General features: G+C 38.7%; 1 protein-coding gene across 2 annotated transcripts in view; it reads right to left on the bottom strand.

Moving 5' to 3' along the window:
- BEND5 (BEN domain containing 5) overlaps positions 1-22,264 on the bottom strand; it is a 721,515-nt gene that overhangs the window by 362,345 nt on the left and 336,906 nt on the right. For both annotated transcript variants that reach the window (XM_081868270.1, XM_081868274.1), the window contains exon 6: positions 10,429-10,468. In XM_081868270.1, the coding sequence (XP_081724396.1) occupies positions 10,429-10,468 (40 nt within the window). The remainder of the gene's footprint in view (positions 1-10,428; positions 10,469-22,264) is intronic.

Raw genomic sequence — 22,264 nt, forward strand, 5'->3', positions numbered from 1 at the left:
CAAATTTTTTTCTTTAGTGTATTATTTTTGTTCATATTTTGTTGATATGGAATCTTATCAGAAAAGCAAAAAATTTTTTTGAAAAAATAATAAAATAATTACTAATTATTATTATTATTTTAAAGTGATGGCCCTAGCAGGAAGAGAAGGCACTACGCAGGCTTCAAACTGTGTTGGTGTGGCACTGAATGAAACATGAAGCATAAACTGCCTCAGCCTTTGGGGTTAGAACCTGTGAATCTCTTCATAACATGGTAACTTACTGATATTATGTGACCAATCAACTGGTTAAATACAGCTTTGAAGAAAACTATGTAGCTGTACGTATGTCACCTGACCTGAATTGAGCATGAGACATATTTGGTGGGGAGAATAGGAAATAATTATTTTTAAACTTCGTTTATGCGAAGTCTGCTTTATCAGACTAATTTCTAGGCATATAAATTTTATGGGCCTACAAAATCTGTATCCAAATCCCCACTGTCACTTGTGATTATTAATTCTTTATAATTCTTTATTTCTTAAAGTACCATCAATTTACATTTGGACCTTGTAGAGTTTCAGTACGGAGAAAATAATCTCAAATTGCTTTTGGATCTGCACTATCTAAACATTTCAAATGCACACAGTGGTATTTAAAAATTAAGTGAAGCTAGCGCAAAACTAAAAAAAAGCTCCCCCCAACCCCCCCCCAAAAAACTTTTCTGTATGGATTTTCACTTTTTAAAATATGGCAACCCTATTTTAAGCACATGATGCATTTTAATCCTATTTTGCAAAGGGTAAATTCTGTCTATCCATCCATCCATCCATCCATCCATCCATCCCAAAGTTTGTAGATTTCTAGAGCTATTTCAAACAGAAGCCACCATTTCATCTTTTCATATATATTATTTCAAAGAGAAAAAGAGGCCCATTTTTAAAAGTGCATGAGGCATGAGAAGTATTATTTACTTCTAGGAAATAAATAATAAGTGCCTTATGATTCTATGCCAATAGAGAGGTATAGAACTGGTACAAAAATCTCTATTCTGAAAGCTGAGGATTATGCAACTAGTATTCATAGATTCCCTACACTCTTATCTACCCACACCAGTCTTTTTTACTCATTGAATTTTAGCATCCATCATTTTATTTGATTTTATAAAGCAACACAGAATCCCCTCATGCTATTCCTTCATGTTAAACAGATGCTGTATGTGAAAGGCGCATATTGGTACATTTTGTCACATGTAAATTGCATGCAAATACATTCAAAATGAATTTGTTTATCATTCCTGAATTCTAATCCAGAGGTCTTATTTTTAAAATTCAGCTTATATTCTGACATGTATACAAATGAGTTTGACTCTGGAAAATAACTTCATAAACTTGGGGTTAGCAAAGCAATTAGAGGAGGCATCTGGGAATCATAAAATGTGGAAAAACAACATTTACATCTCTTGGTACCTCAAAGGTTTCATTTTCTCTCCACCCCACCCCCACCGGCAACTTAAATGAATCATTAAAAATGTCACACTTATTTGTCGAAGATGGAATATGGTAATGCTAAGTATTCATTTTGTAAAAAAAAAGAAAAAAAGGGCTGACAGAGCATAATTCTTAAAATTTCCTGGCAAAATTTATAAGTGGACACTAAAGCTTTTATATTAATTATTAGTACTTTATAGAGAGCCTTGCAAATGCATAAATATACTTCATCAAGGAACGGGAACATTTTAGTCATCTTATTCCTTTAGTCATCTTATTCCTTTATGAGGTTAAAAATGGTCCTTTTACTTATGAAGGATACAAAATAGTAAGAAGAGTAGCTTTCATGGACCTAGTGATCAGAACAGTGATCAGAACTTGCCATACCGTGTGTTTGGAAAAGATAATGTAGCAGAGCCACAGCTGCCCACATTAATCCATCCATCTCAGCTACCTTTAGCTGCCTTTGCCCCCCAAAATGCAGTTCTTCATTTGTTCCATTACCAGCTTATCTGCATTCATTTTAATAATTCATATACTGCTTAATATAACAAAATCTCTAAGTGGTTCACACAAATTATAACAATAGAAACACAAGCAAAAGGCCAGCACATAGCATCCAAATGTGATAAAAATACAATAAAACATTAAGCCGAACATTAAAACAGAAATCCTGAAATTATGGCTGTGGGCTGTTACAATGCTTCAGTTAAAAGACATTAGAGACCCACGACCCTGAAGAGTCACTGACAGTGGAGGCAATACTGGACTAGATGAACACAATGTATTCTATCAAGGAAGCTTCATGAGATCCTATCATGGTATCACTGATTTGATGTCTACAAAGCTTAAGGAGTTTTGACCTACCATGACTAGCCAAAGGTGAGTACTATCAGAAGAAATGAGTGGTCACTTTTAAAAGTTAGCCATTAAGTGTGAAGAGATAGTGGCACGTTGTCACTTTCTCTTCACACTTAATGGCTAACTTTTATATGCCACTATCTTAGCACCTTCCTGCCACCACTGACCTGAATGAAAGGAGAAATGAGCCCATTTCTGTCTCCAAAACACTCGATAGTCAGAGGATTCTCATTATTTTGTTGTCCTATTGAAAAGGCAGTATGTGCACCACAACAACCGTGTTGTTTAGTGGCCTGTTCAGATACCATTTCTTCCCCTGGATGCATATTCAGATCAGGAAATGAGTCAAGGGCTTATGCATTCCTTTGGGCTTTCATGATGTGTGTAGACAGTAACAACTATTTATATACTAAGAGATTCTATATTTCCTCAACATGTAATATCTCCATCTATGACCCAGCAATATAGGCTTTCATTTCTAATATGTAAAGGTCTGAACAGGCCTTTGACGTCACTGACATGTGCAGAATTAAACCATTTCTGATATTAAAACTTCATTTCCTTGTTGTTTTAGATAGTGTCCTTTTCCTATACATTTTTTTTTTTTTTTGCTTAGGTGAGCCTGAAAGAATTCCCTCCTGCTTAATGAGTAGATCAATTATTGTTCATAGAGGAAGATACTGTCTCTTTAAAGGTTATTTGAAGGTTGATTGTTATCTTATTGCTTATATCCAGCAAATCTATTCAGGCTTATGAATGAATTTGACCTTTTTATAGTTAGTGGGAGGAAAAAAAAAAACAGAACAAAAGTTAATTTAGAACTCTATACTACAACACTTTTTCCCAGAGAAATGAAAGGGCATTCAAATCGATACCTGCACAATAACACTTCTGAAGAATGTTTGTACCCAATTTTCTCATTTTGCTAACTTGAGATTGGAAATTTTGAATAGTTTTCAAAGACCATATTCTTTATGTGCTGTGAAGTATGTGGTATTGTGTCCAAACAATGCAAGGGGATAATCATTATAGAAGTATCACTGGGCCTGAAAAGGTCAGTTAGTTGGAAATGTCAGCTTTCAATGCAACTATGCTGGACCTTCGTAGGCAAGGATCCAATTAAAGGGACATGCCAAGGTGCATGGAAACATCACAGTGACCTAGAATAATAATAAGGTGTTGCAGAAAGATTTCAAAAGTAATGGTGTTAGCTTTTCAAATGCCTTCTCTATGGTTTTTATTTAACTTGATGAAAAACCATTTCCCGACAGAAAAAAACACACTCGCACAGACTTAATATTCAGGTTTCCTATATACTGTGTGTGTGCACCAAAACTAAATGTTAAGCAAGCAAAAAGACCAATCTTACAGTGTTACAAGCAGCTCTGCTATAATTCCTATTTTTAAAATAACACCTAGCAACGAAAGTCGCTATGCTAGAAATTGGGTTAAAGAAGAGTCCCATATTTAGTCAGAAAACAAAGATGGGGGGGGGCTGAGGAGAAAATATAATATCCCTATATATTCTGTGGGGATGCATAGAAGCTCCTTTCCAGAGTAGCTGATTTGTCTGCCTACCACAGCAAAATACTGGATTGTATCGTTAGCAAGGCTTGCATCACTTTGTATATGACCATCTAGTTTTTAAAACTGCTGCAAAATTGTAAGTATCATCCAGTCATCTAAGCATACAAATTATTTTGGAGAAAGACTGATGATACAAGAGAAAAGATAACACTGGTCAACAACAAATTTGTTGTCTGTGTTTTTTCAGCTGATTTAGGATTAATCTGATGCGCTGAATCCAAAAATCACATTGGTTTTGCTCAACCAGGTTAAGTTTTTGAGCTATGGCCACATGTCTTTTTTACGTTTGTGTTCACATGTACGCCTGTGTGGAGCATTTTAGAAGAAGTTGGTGGGGGTAAAATGCCTTGTCAAATAATTGTTTTGATTGGAAATGATTATTTTAATGACAAGAAGTATTCAGGTCCGATAGTTCTGGGTGATTATGTCGAAAAGGGATCAGTTTGAAGTCATAAAACCTCGAAATCTTCCATAAATTGGTCCAGCAAAGCATAAAGTTGGGGGATCAAAACTAAGTTAATGGGGCAGCCGCCCCACAAAGTATCCTGATCTTCAATCACCATGTCGTCCTGTAGCTCATTGTGATGAAATTCCAGTGCCTATCTTCGGAGAACTTCCTGACATTAGTGACGAAGATGCCTCCAGTGTTGAAGGACATGAAGAAGAAGAAGAAGTGGTTCTTGAAGATGATGCTCCACATCCATCTTCCCAAAAGGAGTTGAATGATCTAGTTCGCGACCTCAGCTTGTCAAAGGACTCTGCCGAACTGTTGGCATCCAGATTGAAGGAAAAAAACCTCCTCTCTGACAGTGCTCGCATCAGCTTCTTGTGCAACAGGCATCAAGAGTACCTCCGTTTTTTTCTCAGAAGAGAAGGACTTGGTGTACTGTGCAGATATTGCGCAGCTTCTGCTCAAGCTTGGAGTGTCACAGTACGAACCCAAAGATTGGAGACTGTTCATTGACAGCAGCAAGCGATCACTGAAATGTGTTCTGCTACACAACGGCAACCAGTTTGCCTCTATACCCCTGGCTCACTCGAGTACACTGAAGGAGAACTATGAAGCGGTGAAGTATGTGCTGGAGAAAATTGGTTATGATCAGCATAAGTGGTTTATTTGTGTTGACCTGAAGATGGTGAACTTTTTGTTGGGACAACAGTCTGGCTTCACCAAGTACCCATGTTTTCTGTGCATGTGGGATAGTAGGGACCGTGCTCAGCATTACACGAAGAAGGACTGGCCTGTGCGGGAGGAATTGGTGCCTTGCAAAGAAAGGAATGTCATCAACGACCTTCTGGTGGACAGAGACAGAATACTCTTCCCACCGCTGCACATCAAGCTCGGCTTAATCAAGCAGTTCACCAAGGCTCTGGACAAGGATGGTGACTGCTTCACTTACTTGTGTGCCAGGCTTTTCCAGGATTGACCATGGAGAAGTTGAAAGCTGGCATCTTTGACGGTCCTCAGATCTGTCAGCTCATCAGAGATCCAGAGTTCGGAAACTCAATGAACGAAGTGGAACTGGAAGCATGGAAGGCATTTGTTCTGGTAGTGAAGAACTTTCTTGGCAACAATAAGGCCAGAAACTACGCAGAACTTGTCAACAACATGCTGACTGCTTTCAGAAACCTGGGCTGCAACATGAGCGTCAAGATGCACTACCTATTTTCACATATGGACCGGTTTCCTGAGAACCTGGGTTCAATGAGTCACGAGCAGGGGGAGAGATTCCATCAGGACATGAAAGAGATGGAGATCAGGTATCAGGGTTGCTGGGACGCAGTCATGATGGCTGACTACTGTTGGACTCTGAAGAGAGACCTCCCTGCCGCTGAGCATTCCAGGAGTTCCAAGAAACGGAAGTTCAAGCCCTGATTGAAAAAAGGTGAAGCAACATGCAATTTACGTGTACTTACCTTTATCAATTCCCACCATTCAGTTTACAGAAAACCTGACCTGATGGAGAGAAACAGATGCCATTTCCTGATTCAGCAGTGCAAAAATATCCTAAATCAGTTGTAGAAATCTAGACAACATTCAAAAAGTAAAAAATTGTTGCCCAGTGTAATTTAGGCTGGATAGACAAAAGTAGATGAAGGTCATGTACTTCGAGATGTGAATATTCATACAACATAATGTCAGGTTTCAGCCTCAGACCCCAAATAAAATAAAACTCTTGTTTCGAATATGAGTCCAGTGAAGGGAGCTTATGTAAACAGCAAAGACTTATTCTGAAATCATGATTTGGAAGATGCAAAAGCTGGTCTGAAGAACAGAGGCAATGAAGCATGATAATGCAGTAGAGCACAAACAAGATGGAAGAATAGGGTGGGAGTCCATAGCTGTTGGATCTCCATTTTGCTCAATTGATTGTGACAGAACGGAATGGCTGCTAGGAGGAGAATTTATATGAATATCCTGCATGAGGGGACAAACAAGCAATGGCATAGGAGAACCTGACAATAGCCCCCACGCAGCTATATCGCATGGGATATTTCTCTGCTGTGTAAACAGAGTACACTTTTAATTTGGCAGCAGTTTTAGAAGTTTAGGTGGACATATACAAAGTGATGCAAAGCTATGACGAACAGAGGCTACAAGGATTGAAAAGGCCATTTCTGCACCTGAAACTGGGAAGCTGTCACACAATAAATCATTCCGTTTATGGCTTTAAAAAAGAAGCCTAACCTCTGCTCCCCAGGTATTGTTGTTCCACCCCCTCTGTACACCTGCCTGCTGATTTTCTACTGTGAAAATATTCTTCTGCAGGCAGCCAGGATTCATTTGAAGGACACACAAATATTGGATCATGATAGGAGGCAAGCTTGGAAAAAGAACAACTGGGATTGCTGTATCTTGTTCCTCAGCCATGTCTCTGAACCAGTTGCTATCTCTCAGCCTAGCATATATCACAGGGTTGTTATGAGAATGAATGGGAGGGTGTGTGTGGAGGACTCATGTATGCTGCCTTGGGCTCTGTGGAGGAAAGGCAGGATATTAACGCAATAAATAAATAAATACTATTGTGAATTCTCTTACATGGTTGAGGTTTCCCTTGAAAAGGCCCAGGATCTTTTCGTATCCCGTGGATGATAAAAATGCCAGAATCAATATTTCAGAGCAGGTTTAAGTATTTTGCTGAACTAAGTTACTGAGATGCTATTTTTGTAGTCTGTTGAGATTTATTAGGATACTTCTCCATGTCCCACTGCTACTACTTTATCTGGTCATGGAATTAGGTAAATCGGATGAGGCACAGTATCAGAAGTTACTTTTGCTATCTCAGAAATTATATGATATTAGAAAACTCCATGATGGCATTATCCCAGCTGTTCCAGCTGTGCCATTCATGCTATATGAGACCTGCACAGACCAAGAACCAATGGAGCAGCCCTCCCGAAACTGATGCCCTTAAGATGTTTTGGATTACAATTCCCATAATCCTCCTGTTCATTGGCCATGCTGGCTGGGAATGAGGGGAGCTGTAGTCAAACAACATATGGAGGGTGCCAGATTAGAGAATGTTGCAATTGAGTGCACTGGATGTGCAAATCCAACACGTCAGTACTGTAGTAACTGTAGAATGCAAAGCTGGGAGAACCCATTGTAAATCTATAGCTGGACAATACCATTTCAGACTGCAAGTGGGAGCTAATTTTATAAAATGCTCTCATATTCACGCATACACACACACACTACCCAAAGAAATGTAGAATGTCAGGGAGAAGGCTAGACTTTCCAAGTGTAGGGATTATCCCCACCCCAGTAAAGAAGCATTCAGCTCCTCACCAGCAGTCTGAATTGGTATAGTCCAAACACAGGTCTACCACCCCAGCAGCGGTTTGTGCAAAGCAGACCATTGCTGATTAAAAACAGAAAAACTAAGATGTAATGATTACATGAGCAGTAATGGCTTAGGGCTGCAATCCCCTTGATATTGGTGGAATGTACGTCCAAGAAAATATGCATAAGACCAAGGTCTCATCTACTAGCCTTGAAAACTAATCCCTCTTCCCAGCTTCCATAGAGTTGTGTAAACATTATCTCCAGAATTACTATTTAACCTCACAAACAGATTAACGTACTTCCCTACCTGCTAATTTATTTGCCCTCTTTTTCTGAGCATTATTATATTTTCTTCAGTGCAGACTGTCATTAATAGGAAGATATGTAAGAATTCATTTTAAAATACAACAGCTTATGAAGCTCTCACCAACAAACATGAAGAGTAATTATGTGTGGTTGTTTGAAAACTCAGCCAGGATCCCTTGACGTGTACTTTGATCAGAATCAATGTAGTAATAATTAGCATGGCCTATTAAGAATAGTTGGAGCATGAGTTTCAGTGGTGAACAACTTTCTGTCACATTTTATTACCCTGTATCATTTTTACTAATAGGTGTATTATAGCTTCATGACTTTGAGTTCATATTATTTTCATGCTTCAATTAGTCAGAAGCGTCCAGAATGTTCAGGACTGTAATAGGAATGGCTTTTCAGAGAGTTTTAATAGTGGAATTTGTTCTTAAGCAACTTTCCCCCCAAAACACATCTTGAAGCTTTTCTTTTCATCTAATTTTGCACGGCAGTTTCCTAGGCAGTGGTATGGAGGAAAGCAAGCCTCAATCAAAGGAGAAATACAGTAAATCTCACATATCATCCCATTTAACTCTAGGAAGGTTAACATATTATTTTCTAACCAGTGAAAAATTAACTGAGCAATGCAGAACTGCATCTATAATTTGACACAATAAAACAGCTCTAGCAGAAATGAAAGCCACCTGAAAATTATCCATGTGTGAGTCACAAATTAATGAAATGGAGATAATCTTACATTTTCATGTTTAAATGAGTTTTTAAAGAGAGAGAGCATAGAGTATTGGATATACCAAGGCAATTTTGTATGTTCAAGTTTTTGAGTGCAATGAGCTATCCCTTCCACATACAGGCTTGGGTGGGGCCATTTGGAATTGTAGTTGTATCTGTAACTCTTGTTTACTTCTTTCTCTTCTATTTCACAAATGACACTGATTATTCTTCCCTCATGAGGCCCAAACCCCCATCATTTTTGTTCAGTCTGGTACATCTAGGGCTCCCATGCAGTTTGCAAGACCCCTAGTACCACTCTCCACTCTCACACGTCAACCATAATGCTCCATGCCTCCATCTATCTCATTTATAGCAGCAAATAAGCGGTTGACCCAGCCACATGGGAGTTGTTCAGTCTGTATATAGCCCTGTTACCATTTTAAGTTTTGTGATTATCCCATTTTGGAGTCTCAAGCAGCATCAGCATTTTACCTTCTGATTCTTTTGGTACGTGTTATAATAAACTTTTTTTAAAACCTGAATTGGTATTCAGTGGTCCTTGCTAATTCCCCCTAGTAATAGGACTACAGTACAACTTCTTCATGACACACTATCTCTCTAGACCCAAGATCTCAAAGTATTACACCTATATAGCGATGTGTTAAAACATAAGGCATAACTTGAGATATGTGTAGGCTTGGTAACATCACACTGCCTCTGTGTTCTATGCTGGAGTTTTCTTTTTGGTGAGGTGGCAGCAATATATGTCAGAAGCTTTGCACAAGACAATACAAGGTCTCAAGGGATCTCCCTTGGGCTACATTAGTCTTCTTCAGCTCTAATCCTCCAATGCACCATGATCACCATGCTCTCAGAGGAGATCAGAAGAAGCCAAATGCTTTGGATTTGGATCCTTGCCATTAATGCTACATGGTATTAGCTTTCATTTTTTTTTCTATTTATTACCCACAACTCAGACTTACTCCAATGCTTAGCTACGACGACACAGAACGGGGTGTGCCATGCAGCTACTGCAATATCCCGTGTCTGCTAAGCAGAGTCATCCAGCCTTCACCCCACACGGCCAATTCTGTTGTTTTGAGCACTTAGCAGGAAACAAACAAAACTAGTATGAACATTATTGGCATGATTAATCGCCACCGTACTAAACAGACAAGTAGCACTTAATAAAAGCCATGCTAGTATGTTCTTCAGAAAGCGGTTTTCAGAAACATTTTATTTTAATGTAGTATTTTTAATAATATATTTTTCAAGATGACAAACACATTCTCTCTCTCCAGCAGTGAGCAATGATAATATCGGCTTCCTCTGTTCTTTAGTAAATATCTAAGTTTACCACTGCAGAGAGTTAAATGGAATGCTTCTGTGATACTTGAACATACATTGTGAATTATAGCATATCTACCCTGCAGACATACCACTAACAGTAACCCCAGGAGGCTTAAAGAAATATCAGCACTCAAATTCACAGAGTAAAGGTCTGAAGAGGCAGCTCTGTGAACGGATAACTGCCCGCGGCTTTACCAAGCACAATATAGCTGTCAGTTGTTATTATGTTAAAGATTTTCTGGTGAACAGTGTTTTTCATTTTGCATGTCAGGGAGGGGAGAAAGAGACACATTCAGACAACCATCTCTTTAAGAAAACATAAAAAGAGCTGAGCCTTGTGGCTTACTCACCAGGGTTGGTTATAGTCAAGAGGTCAAGTTGCCGCTGTTGCTGAAAAACAAATGATAAAAGGACTTGCTGAAAGATGACTAATTTTCGTAGGTCAGCTTAGACATGCCAAGCAAGTGTTCTGACATTTGCAATAGAATTAATTATGACTTACATGGCTCAATGTTATTCTTTTGGATGGAAGCCATGTGCACCGTGCCCAGCCCTTTGAATGCCTTCTCTCTTGCACTCTTTTAGAGTGTTGGTAATTAATTTAGTGGTAAAAATGCACATATGCATGTCTGCTTAGATTTAACAACCTTTGTCAAACCAAGGAAGCATTTAACACAACGGCAAAGGCTATTATATGATTTAAAGTGTGGTACTGATGTGCAGGATTCTGTGGCACAAATTAGCATCCTTGTTTTTTTTATAAAAATAACACAACACCTTATTTTCACAGTGGAGGAGTAAATGAGATAGAAGTTATATAAAAGTTAGAGAAAAGTGAGAGAAAGAAGCCTTGGATAATCAAGGGCTTTGTTGTTACCACAAATAACTGATCCTGTAACTATACTTCCAGAAGCTTGATGCCACTGGACACAATACCAGCATGTGAAGCAAAACAATACAGAGAACCAGGAAGCAGAACTATAAACATCGAGGCCCACTTCATGACCAGAACAGCACTGAAGTTACCTTTGCATGGCTCCCATTACCATTCTGGCAAAATATATCAATCAATCAATCAATCAATCAATCAATCACCTTTCACATATACCGTATATCTCAAGGCAATGTACAAAACATAATAAACTAAAACAGTAGTGTTTAGTGTTAAAAAACAATAAAAGCAGACACCAAACAGCAGAGACCTATTCATCCAACTGGGAAAGCTTGGAGGACAAAAGATGGCAGGAATTAAGTCACATGGTTTTAGAGAGGTGTGGAATCCAACCACATGGAAGCTGTTCTCACATCACCTCTGAAAATGTCAGCCCTTGGATTCAGGAAATATATGCACAAATTTTCAGTGAGTAAAAGCAAGAATTGCTTCAATGCTTTTCCTAGATACAGTTTTCCAAAACTTTGTTAGATGGTTCAGTGAATTTTAGATATCCTACATTCAGGGAACCCTTTCCACATTGATTTGACAGTCATGGTGCTATGTACTGTTAAAACCTGATAATTGGAGTGGGGCATATTTGCTCTACAGGGCCTCTCGGTTTGCCTTGGCCACCAGCAAGGCATGGTGGCTTACCTGTTTGGCATCCCTGGCAAATTGACAAACTGCCCTAAAATGTCCCCTACTCCCCCTTGCTGGTGCAAATGTCAGATGAGGGAGAAATAAGTAATAGTTTGCAAGCCAGCCAGGGTTGTAGGAACACACTTTGAAGTCCACTGCTCTCTAGTCAAATCACTTGGAAACTTTCCACTGTCTTCATCTGTAGAATAAAAAAATTCATTCCAGTAGCACCTTAGAGACTTAGTTGGTCTCTAAGGTGCTACTGGAAGGATTTTTTTTTATTTTGTTTTAACTACAGCAGACCAACACAACTATCTACCTGTAACTTCATCTGTATAAGTAAATGAATGTGATCATTTCTTCAAAAAGGCATTGGAGCTGTACTGTGATTAGGGAAAGTAGAAATTCCTACAATATTTTATCCTCTTCCACTAAAATACTGACTAAAATACAGTTTTGATATCTTGGTTAAGAAGCTGCAATATTGGCTTTGCTTGCATATATTTGATATGAATTCCAAGCATATTTGTATAATTGTGTACTTAAGAGTGCACATGTCACTGTGATGTGATGATCTACCCACACATCTGAAAGGTGAGCTTACCTGTCCAAAACCATTTACAGAATTTGTTCAGAATAGGTTGGCTCAGGCAAAACATTATAAAAACAGTACAATTAATTTGAAAAATGAGCAGTCTGGATCTGGAACTCACAGTAGAACAACTATGGAGCTCTGAAAAGATAAGCCTTATTTCTGCAGATCTCACATACATATAATTTTTTGTTTAAAAAGTTTTGCAAATCCTCATATTCCTGGTTTGCAGAATCACTAACAAATGTGTTTAGACTAAGTATATTCTGAACAAGTTATCTTATAATTATTTTTATTTTTAAGCATGTCACTGTGCACTCGTCACCCATCAATGGTAGGTAACTAAATTCTAAGAAAGTACTAGTGCTATTCACATTGACAATTCATTTATTTTGGTGCATCCAGCATTCGTTTGACATTCACTACAGCACAGAGAGTTTTTTCCCCCTTCATCATTCAAATGTTACAGCCATTTACTTCTTTTTCCTTACACTTCCTAATAGTTGTTATTCTTCTAAACTCTCTTCGTCCAACATTTGTGTAGCACTGGCATTGCAGAATATACTGTCCACTTTAATTTATCTCTCCTAATCTGCTCAATAATGTCTGTGTTGCTTTCATTTATTGTCAGGCCTATTGATCCACTTCTAATCTAATTCTCATCATTACGCTGTCTCTATTCTTTTGGTGACACTTGGAAGTCCTTGAAAATGGAAGCACGCCTGCATGAACACTAAACTGAAAAGTTTGCCTTTCCCAAAATCTTGCTCTTTCAAGGCCTCATCTGAAAGATTGAAACTTATGTCTGTGCAGTCGAAATGCTGAATGAAATTCATTCGATGGTATATGAACTTTACTGACAGTCAGGTGTGTTTAGTTCCTACTTGCAGCTGAACATAAGATATAATTCATGTCCATGAAAGGGCACTAATGGGGCAATGTTGGCCATCTCCTGTTTCCTTGGGAGTGTTATTGTACAAGAAGAAGAGCATTGTGGACAACTCTGAGCATTGGTTTACTTAGGTCAGCCTTTTTCTATGACTTCCAACAGGTCCCCTCCCACTGCAGGACTCAGGGTACAACAATATTTAAACCCAAGATACCTAGGGGTGGGAGGCCAGATTCATAAGATGCCATGCTATCTGACTTCTTCTTACAAATACATTCCTAAACCAAAACATACCTATTAAGAAAGAACTGAACTATTTTTTAATCATAATGAGTTATATGGGCTACGATATGACACCCCCAGACTCTTATCATGTGGAAAATTAGGTGGTTGCCTAAAGGTACGTTTTTAGAACCAAAATAATTCACCGTGTATCATGCACTTTTTTTTATCCTCACTCCATATGAACCAGCATTTAGAACAAAAACTAAAACAAATCTCCTCAACACTTCAATTTATCTTTCTGCTACCATGGGAGCCACCTTTCTCCAATTGAGCCAGAATGTTGAGCTGTTCTAACCCCTCAGAATGTATGAGTTGAACCCATTATACAGACACAACCCACCAACATATGCCATTGAGCACTGTTCATTTCAGTATGGTAGCCAAATTTTTATCAGGCTCTAAAACTGTCTTTATTAGATTTGTCGCTGAATAGTTCTAAATTGCAATTCTAAGCTGACCTTAAAATTTCTTCATTGCTTACTTCTTCACTAACTTTTCCTGACTTAAGACTTTAAACTTTCAGCGTTCTTTTAACCTTTTATTCTGGCATATATTCCCTCTCTTTCTCTCTCTCAGCACTTACTTCTTTTCCTTAGTATTGATGCCCTTGGAGATATTTGCTGACTTTTTTCTATTTAATTCTAACCTTAATTAACTCAGGGTGAGTTGGAAGAGTGCAAAGAATGAATTATTTTTTGTGTAAATTAACTAATTCATTTAAGGCTAGATTATCTGCAAGATGTTCTCCTGCACCACTCTTATTTCTTCTTGGTACATTACCCAACTCTCACTACCCACGTGTAAAGGTACCACAGATCGTTCAGTTCTTTCCTTTATCATACATTTTGTGAAAAGAAGCCCAGTACAAAGATGCCTAGTGATACTGACACCTAGAACTGTTTCCTCATTAACACCATCATCAAATTCCATCTGACTGCAATCAGTTCTTGATCCAGACAAGGAAGTGTGGCATGTTTTCTCCAAAATGTTAAGCTATCAAACTCAGAGAAATTAAGTTCTCTTGATGAAGTTTCTACATTTTTTCTCTGATTGGATATTCCTTAGTTGGAGTGCCACAACACCCTGCAATACAATTTGGATATACCCTCTGATCAAGACAAAAATGCTATTTCTGTTCCTTTTAAAGCAGATAATCTGATAATTAAAAACATAAAATGTTATCACACTCAAGCACTAAATAATACATTCTTTCAACTAACCCCTCCAACAGATCTTTATACATGTAATACTTCACAGTCTCATACTTCCTCTGCCCTCTATTATTAGTTGCAAATGTATCATTGGATCATGATAAAATGTGCCACTCATCTTGTTGACACTTGGCAGGGATCTTAGTAAAACTCAACTGCCCATGCCTATTACTCTGTGTGGATTTTATTATCAATAATGCAGGTGTGTAGGTGGACTCCAATAAAATGTGAACACTGTCTGTAGGAGCTTTTGTGAATTTCCAGAAGCATATGGCCAGTCATCTTCCTATACACTTTCTATATCTTTGTATTTCCAGCCATGGTTCAAAAGCAGAGGCCAATATGAATAATACAAAAGAACACATATGGGCAGTTTAATGACTATTGCAAATGTATGGGGGGGGGGGGGAGAGTATCATGCATGGAAACAAAACTATCCCTATACATTCCTGCTATTTCCATAGTATAATGGCAAAGCTCGCACAAACATGCAATATAAAAGTCAAACTCTACATGTGGCAGAATCCCAGCTCTTTCTTATTGCTTCCCTTTTGCTGATGAATAAGGAATTGGAGCACAGGGTAAACTCAATGCCTCACTTGGGAAAGATGTCTTTCCTCAAGGCAAGGCATTATGGGTGAAGTCACTCCAGAGTGGGCCTTCACCACTGTCACTTTGCCAGGATGGCAGCAAATACTGTTTAAAGTTACTTTAAGTTTAAAATGCAAAGATACATAAAGCAGTACGATTTATTTATTTATTTAAGTATTTATATAGCACTATCCATAAAATATATCAGAGTGGTTTGAAGCAATCATATATAAAGCCATACAACAAAAACCATACAAAAATGTTAAAATCAAAGATGAACTAACAGACACTTTTTAGCCTCGTTGCAATATGGCGGCAGCATAGCAGTCTCTGGTGTGACCTCATCAACAATGCATCACTCTGAGGAAGGGCTGCGCACTCAGAGAAATGCATAAGATAGACTCCCCAGAGAGAATTGGGTTGTGGGCAGCAGCAACAGTGGGTAGGTAGGAGGGAAGAGTAGCAGCTGGGAGGAAGGAAGAATCATTGGTGGCAGTAGTGCCAGTGGCTAGTTGTCCAGCCAGGGTAGTATTTGTCCCTGCAGGCAGCAGGTAAGAGGTGCAGAGCCCACCATCTGAGCCATGTGGCTCAGTGTGGCCGATGATAGGATTAATCCTGATTATAAAGATTCTTATCACTAATTCTTTAATGTATAATATCAATTAGCAAGGTAGAAAACAATAATTGGGCAATGACTGAGTTTTGGAAGCACATAAAAATGAAATGATCTCCTCTTTCTCCCATTCTTTACTTATACTCTGCCTCCATCCCTGCTCACCCTTGCAAATTTTGCGCATCAGAAGGTTGGTCTTAGAGTTGAGCTGAAATTTCTCAGTCATTTTCCTTTTGCTCACCCCCCCAAAAAACATTTTGCAGAATTTTCTCTGAAAATTCACCACCATTTTTTTTGGAGGGGGGTGGCAGCCACCACCACCACCACCACCCCACAATACCCCAGAAGGATGCTAGACCTAGGGCATTGTGGCAGATGCAAGGTTGTGGTTTGGCAGCCAACATAGTTGGTGACAGCCAACATAGTTGTGGTGACAGCCAACATAGTTGGTGCTCCTCCTGCCATTTACAATAGTAGCAACTAAAAAAACTCAGAAACAAATAAGAAGCTGTGCTGCTGCTACTGGTGGGCGCCCAAACCCGCAAGAAATTGTTGGATTACTCCCCCACAAGAGAAATGCCCTCTCCTACTTTTTCTGCCCACAAATACAATACAACATTTCAAGATGCTATTTGCATGTGGCTGTAGTCTTAGATGTTTTAGTATTCAGGGTCAAAACCAGGGTTGAAACAGTGGATGTGCTAGCATGCCTATGCAACGACTCATCCTCCCTAATAAAGTTTTTGGTTTTTTTAAAGGCATTCTAATTTGTGACACAACAGCTTCCATTTGCAGAATGAGATCTTGTTTTTCAGAACAGCCAAACAGCAAAACCAGTGATGTCTCCGCATGCTCAAAATTTCATCCACTTGCTCAGGGTGTAATGTTGAAAAATAATTTATCACTCTTATCACACAACTTGCATCATTCCTGACTGAAGGGAGTTGGTCCCACATCTGAAGGGCCATAGACTCACCATCCATGTATCCGTTGTATATGACTACTTTCTTTTCTGGTCAACCCAACAGTAAGGTCAAGATAAAAATAAACAACATGGAAGAAATCCAATTTATGAAACCCCTTGGCTGGGACAGCATATCTGAAGTGAGGTCAAACTGGGAATGATTACCATGGTGGAGGCCCTGAATATTCACAAGGCAAGTTTTTCAAGCAATAATAGTAATTTTTGGACATATTGTGGAATGTGGAGCTGTGATAATCTGATTTATCTCATAAGCACATTAAGAGAAAACTCTTCAGTTTTTTTTCTCTTGAGAGCAGTAGCAAATGTTTAAAGGCTTCCTCTGCTGTGATGACCCTGAACTGGAGGAATATGGTGACTCTTACTACTTGTTAAGAGCACAGGAAAACACTTAAATCGATTCCAATATGACAAATTAGAAATCAGTTCAGTGAAAAGTGTTGAAAGGTATCAGGTGCTACAAGATCAATTCAAGAAGAAAGATTAAAATAGCTGAGGAAGTACAGGTTGGCAAAGAAATGATTAAGGGAATAGGAAATCATAAAAGCAGACTTCTCAAATCTGAATGGTACTTACTCCCCCAAGGAAGACTGGTGGGTTTTTTTTAGTTCAAACATAAATGCACAGTCCTACAAGTCCGCTACCAGGAATAATGGATGGAGCTTAAATGAAAAGAAATATCACTATCAAATTCAACACTTTATTTCTCAGACAGGCAGTACAGAACAAGAAACTGTGCTCTTAAGGCTTTGAAAGCCACACTTCTTTTAATGATTCTTGCTACATGATTAAATATGTACTGTGAGGCCATTCCTGCTTTACCTAGGGAAAGAAAACCTGACTATACCCTGTAACCTCTGTGGTTTAGTAATCCTGACTCTCATTTTATTCATTTAGAGTAGGATAGTGGTCCAGTTATTCAGAAATCAAAATGTTTGGAAAACTGGTGAGTATGATTAATTGCATCATTCAACATTAGAAAATATTAAAACTGGGGTTGTAATTGCATTTAAACTGGTGCATTATCTTGGGAAAGACTATTTCATGCTGATGGTAATGTAGAAGGTAAGGTTTCTACATCTCTTGCATTACAGAGTTGGCACAGTCTGGAGAAGGCTAACGAACTCCCACTGATATCAGGGGGGAAAGACACTGTTACAATACAATCCTATGTATATCTATTCAGAAGCAAGCTTCATTGATTACAACAGAGTTTACTCCCAGGTATGTGCCATAGGTATAGGACTGCAGCCCTAAGCACGGATGTTTTCAAGAGGACTAAGCACACTCCTCTCATGAGATTGGACCTAGGCACGGGTAGTGCTTTTTTAAAAAAAAAAATAATAGGTGCCAATAGTCACCATGAAATTGTTACAGTAAGTGCCACACTTTTTAACAACAACAAAAAAGAGGTGCCTGTACTGCGTACCCTTAGTACTCTCTGGAAAAAAGCACTGGGCATGGGCAAATGTGTTTTTGTCTCTCTGTTTCTCATTTTTCCAATCTAAAGTTCAGCTCTCCACACTACCTCATCAGTTTGTAAATAAATATTGAAGACTTGAAAATTCACCAGCATTTTAATGTGATTTTCTCCTAACACATGTTTGTATGCAGTTTTATCTATCCTGCAGAACAATTTCTCCTACATTGCCCATTTTTGTATGCTATTTTTTTACTAGCATATGCAACTTATGTACAGTTTGCCCTAGTATATGCATTTCATACACATTATTTCCCTAGAGAATGGTATTGCTAAATTTGGATAAATGTGAATTTTGAAGGATGGATAGGTTTCAGGCCTCATCTTGTTTTGAAAAGTGAAAATTGGGTAGGTTCGCCTTTAAATATGAACTAAATTGAATTTCAGTTCCCCAATTGGACTCAATATGTGTAAAATGGCTTCCGTATCTTCCTCTCTATACTACTTGATCAATAAAAAATGTTACTTCCCTTAAGAGATCTCAAATATTAACTGAACTGAGTTACTACCATCTTTTAAAAAATGGTGTGAACCAGTTAAAATCAAGGCCATCCATTTAGAAACAACCTTTAACCATCTGGCAGGCTTGTGCAAATTGAAGTTCTACTCCTCCTGAAGTTGCTTTAAAAATGTTAAAAGCTTTGTTTTGGTGCACATATAAAATGGAGATTTTCCTGTGGCCTGGAGTTTTTATTTGGTAAAATTACAAAGCCATAGCCTTATTGCTGTGTTTGTGACATCAATTACTATAATACCAATACAGATCACCCTACTGCCACAAACAGAGAATTAGGCCTGAATGTGAGAAATAAGCAGCAGGAGCTAATAAAATCTGTGTTAAACAGCTATTTATTTCAAAGAAAGAATAAACAGAATAAAAACAATAAGGGCCACATGTGGTGCTATTAACATTAGAAAAAAAGAATCTATATAGGATATGGATCACAACTTCAGCCTGGAAGAACTGCTTCTTCGTTGTCAGACTTAGCCTCTGTGTAATATTAAGTAATACTAAATAATAGGAAAAGCATTCGGACAGAAAAAAGTATAGATTAGGGAAAGCAATTATTAACATTTAGGGCCTGCGATTTGTTGGGAAGGTGGGCTTTGCAATTCAATGAATTTCTAATTAGAAACAAAGTGCATCTGCCTATAGCAGTAATAGGATATTGATCAACCACTGTTTGTTTATGGGAGTATTATTGATAGCAGAAATAAGGTTTACACAATTTTCAAACCAAAAACACAGATCAATTTATCTAATACCAATTGGGTGTTTTCTTCAAGCCAGGGTAGGGCAATCCTTTTCTTGTGTTGGAAATCAGTGTCAAGCCATGCAAATAACTTTTTTTTTTTTTTTGAAATTGTGTCAAATGGGATATTCCTACTCTAAGACAGGGAAGGGGAACCTATGGCCTTTCAAATGTTGTAGGATTCCAAATGGCTTCCAACAGTCCGGTTCCCACCTGACCCAGACTTTGAGAAGACTTCCTCTGAGGAAGAGGCTTGGGACCCTGTGAAGAAATCCAGCATAACTGAGGACCTGGAAGAATCAACTGATTGTAGGCCTCAGGCCTACAATAACCATCAAATTACATTCCTAGAACAATTCCCTGTCCATAAAGGAGCTATGAAACCATGGTTTAGTAGTGCTATAAACACAAACAGCAAGGAGCTGCTGAAAGTCTTAGGCTCACATCCTCCCCTGCCCAACTCTTCTCCCAAATGGCCAGAAAGAGGGGTTTAGCAAATTTAGTTACACTTTTACCTGGCTTATCATTATATATGAATCAGAGGCTATGGTTTCAAACAAGCTCAAGTAAATTTCACAATAAGCCACCTTGAAACTAGGCAAAAGCAGCAGCAAGAGAGCTCTGCGGTATAGTCTGCAAAGCGGACACAGTGTAGAGAGGAGATTGCTAGCTCAAATTCACAGTTCCTCCACCATTTCCTGGTACCATTGATGCAGTGTGAGTGTGCTCCTACCCTGTGCTGTCCACATCCTGCCCTCAAATCCATCCTGTTTCACTTTATCTTTGCTTGCAGAACAACCATGCCAGCAGCGTATCACCACATTTTTGTGTGGAGACAGTTTATCTGCTCCTCAGCCTCTATAGCAGGACTTCTGCTAAAACCTACAACCATTCAGCTGGCAGAATTCAAGTTTAGAATGACTCTGTTAATCTCTTACTTTGCTGCTGTCAGAAAGAACAGCAGAGGCAATGGATAAATTAACAAAAAACAAACATTAACAAAAAACCTTTCAGTTTAACACGTCGTATTAAGGGCTTTTCGTGTTCACTCCCCAAAATGCTGCGAAAAGACAGCTGTTAACAGACATATTATTTAGGCAATACTGTTATGGTACTGTATGGTATCGCATCATGTGATTAGTTCTTTAAAGGTGCTTCAGCTTTTACTGGTTGTCACTGCTTCTCCACCTATAACAGCTGCCTCCTTTTTTAAACAAGGGGAAAAGGTTGGAAATATGGGTTGCCAACTTCCCCCATCCCCACCAGCCTCCTATGTGTAATGGGCTGCAAACCACTAATGACTCCGGCTGCCTTTCTGCCTGTAACAACCAGCTCATTTTTTAAAGAAGAAGTTATAAATAAGGGTTGCCAATATTTTTTCTTAACTAGGCTTCTATGTCTTTATTGGGGTTGCCAACTTTTACAGGCTGCTACTTCTCTACCAGTAACAATTAGTTCACTGGGCAAGGGGCCATGCAGGTTCATGTGCCTTGCAATCATCCAGGCAGATTTGTGCACCTTCTATGAATGAGAAAAGTCCAGGAGCATGGTGGCTAGGTGGTGGTTGTTCTTGTTTAGGTCAATTGTCACACCTAACCTTAGAGGTTGCACTCGAAAAAGAGGATATTCAGCATGTACATATACAGAGCCACACAGTTGACCCCCTAAATCTCCCTTCCCTCCATTTTAGTTTGAAGGCTTTTCTGTGCCTTCAAAAGCTGCTGTCAGGAATGCAGCTGTAGTGCATCTCAGTTATATTTTCCACTCCTCTCTTCCCTTACAAACTATTTTGTACTTATCACCTGTGGTTTCTTCACCCAGTATATTTTCACACCTGTAATTTCTAACCTCTTGACTACCTGAGCTGTAAACACTTCAAGGCTGATAGGCCTAGTCTGTGAATATTGCCATCTCTCTCTCTCATCTGTCCCTCTCCCCACCAGTGTTTTTCTGTCCTTCAAAGAGCTACACTAATGGTCATATTCCAACCAACCCTCTCTGCTTGTCATTCACTCAACATGTCATTCATCCCTCTCCCCTGAACATAACCTTCTGTCACAACAGGCACTTGCAGGGTCTTTTCTTATGAACCCCCATTTAATAACAGTGGCCACAAAAAAAAAAATGCCTTTAAAACTGCAAAATGTTACACAATTCGTGGGCAATGACACATACTAGATGTTCCCCTTGACCTAGCATGATTTCCAAAAGGACACAGTATAAATAGAGATTTTTTCCTTCAAAACTACTCCAGCAAAATTTGTGTAAGAAATCAGCATACTTCTCAAACTTGATCACCACACATTTAGCTCATTCATAAGACACCATTTATTATCCTTTCCACCTCAAATGTGGTATGGACCATACTCATCCTAACCTCTCATACACTGCCAAGTTTCATAGAATTGTAGAGTTGGAAGTGACCACATCTAGTTCAACCCCTGCAATGCAGAAATCTTTTGCCTTATGTGAGATTAAGAGCCTCATGCTATAAAATCAGTCTGTTGAACCATTTTTAAACTAAAAGTTGTAATACCTATTTTCCCCATACCAATTTTCATTGTAATTTTGGGGTGCTATTCAGCCAACGTATCCTTTGCGTACCTATAATAAATTCAAAATCTTCATCAAAATCAGGTTTTGCTCCATCCTGTGCAGTACCAACCTGCTTTCTTGCTTGGTGTTTCCATTTTAATGGCATCATTGTTGAGATGAAG

The sequence above is a fragment of the Podarcis erhardii genome (assembly GCF_964252035.2).
Source record: "Podarcis erhardii genome assembly, chromosome: 6".
Lineage (NCBI taxonomy): Eukaryota > Metazoa > Chordata > Lepidosauria > Squamata > Lacertidae > Podarcis > Podarcis erhardii.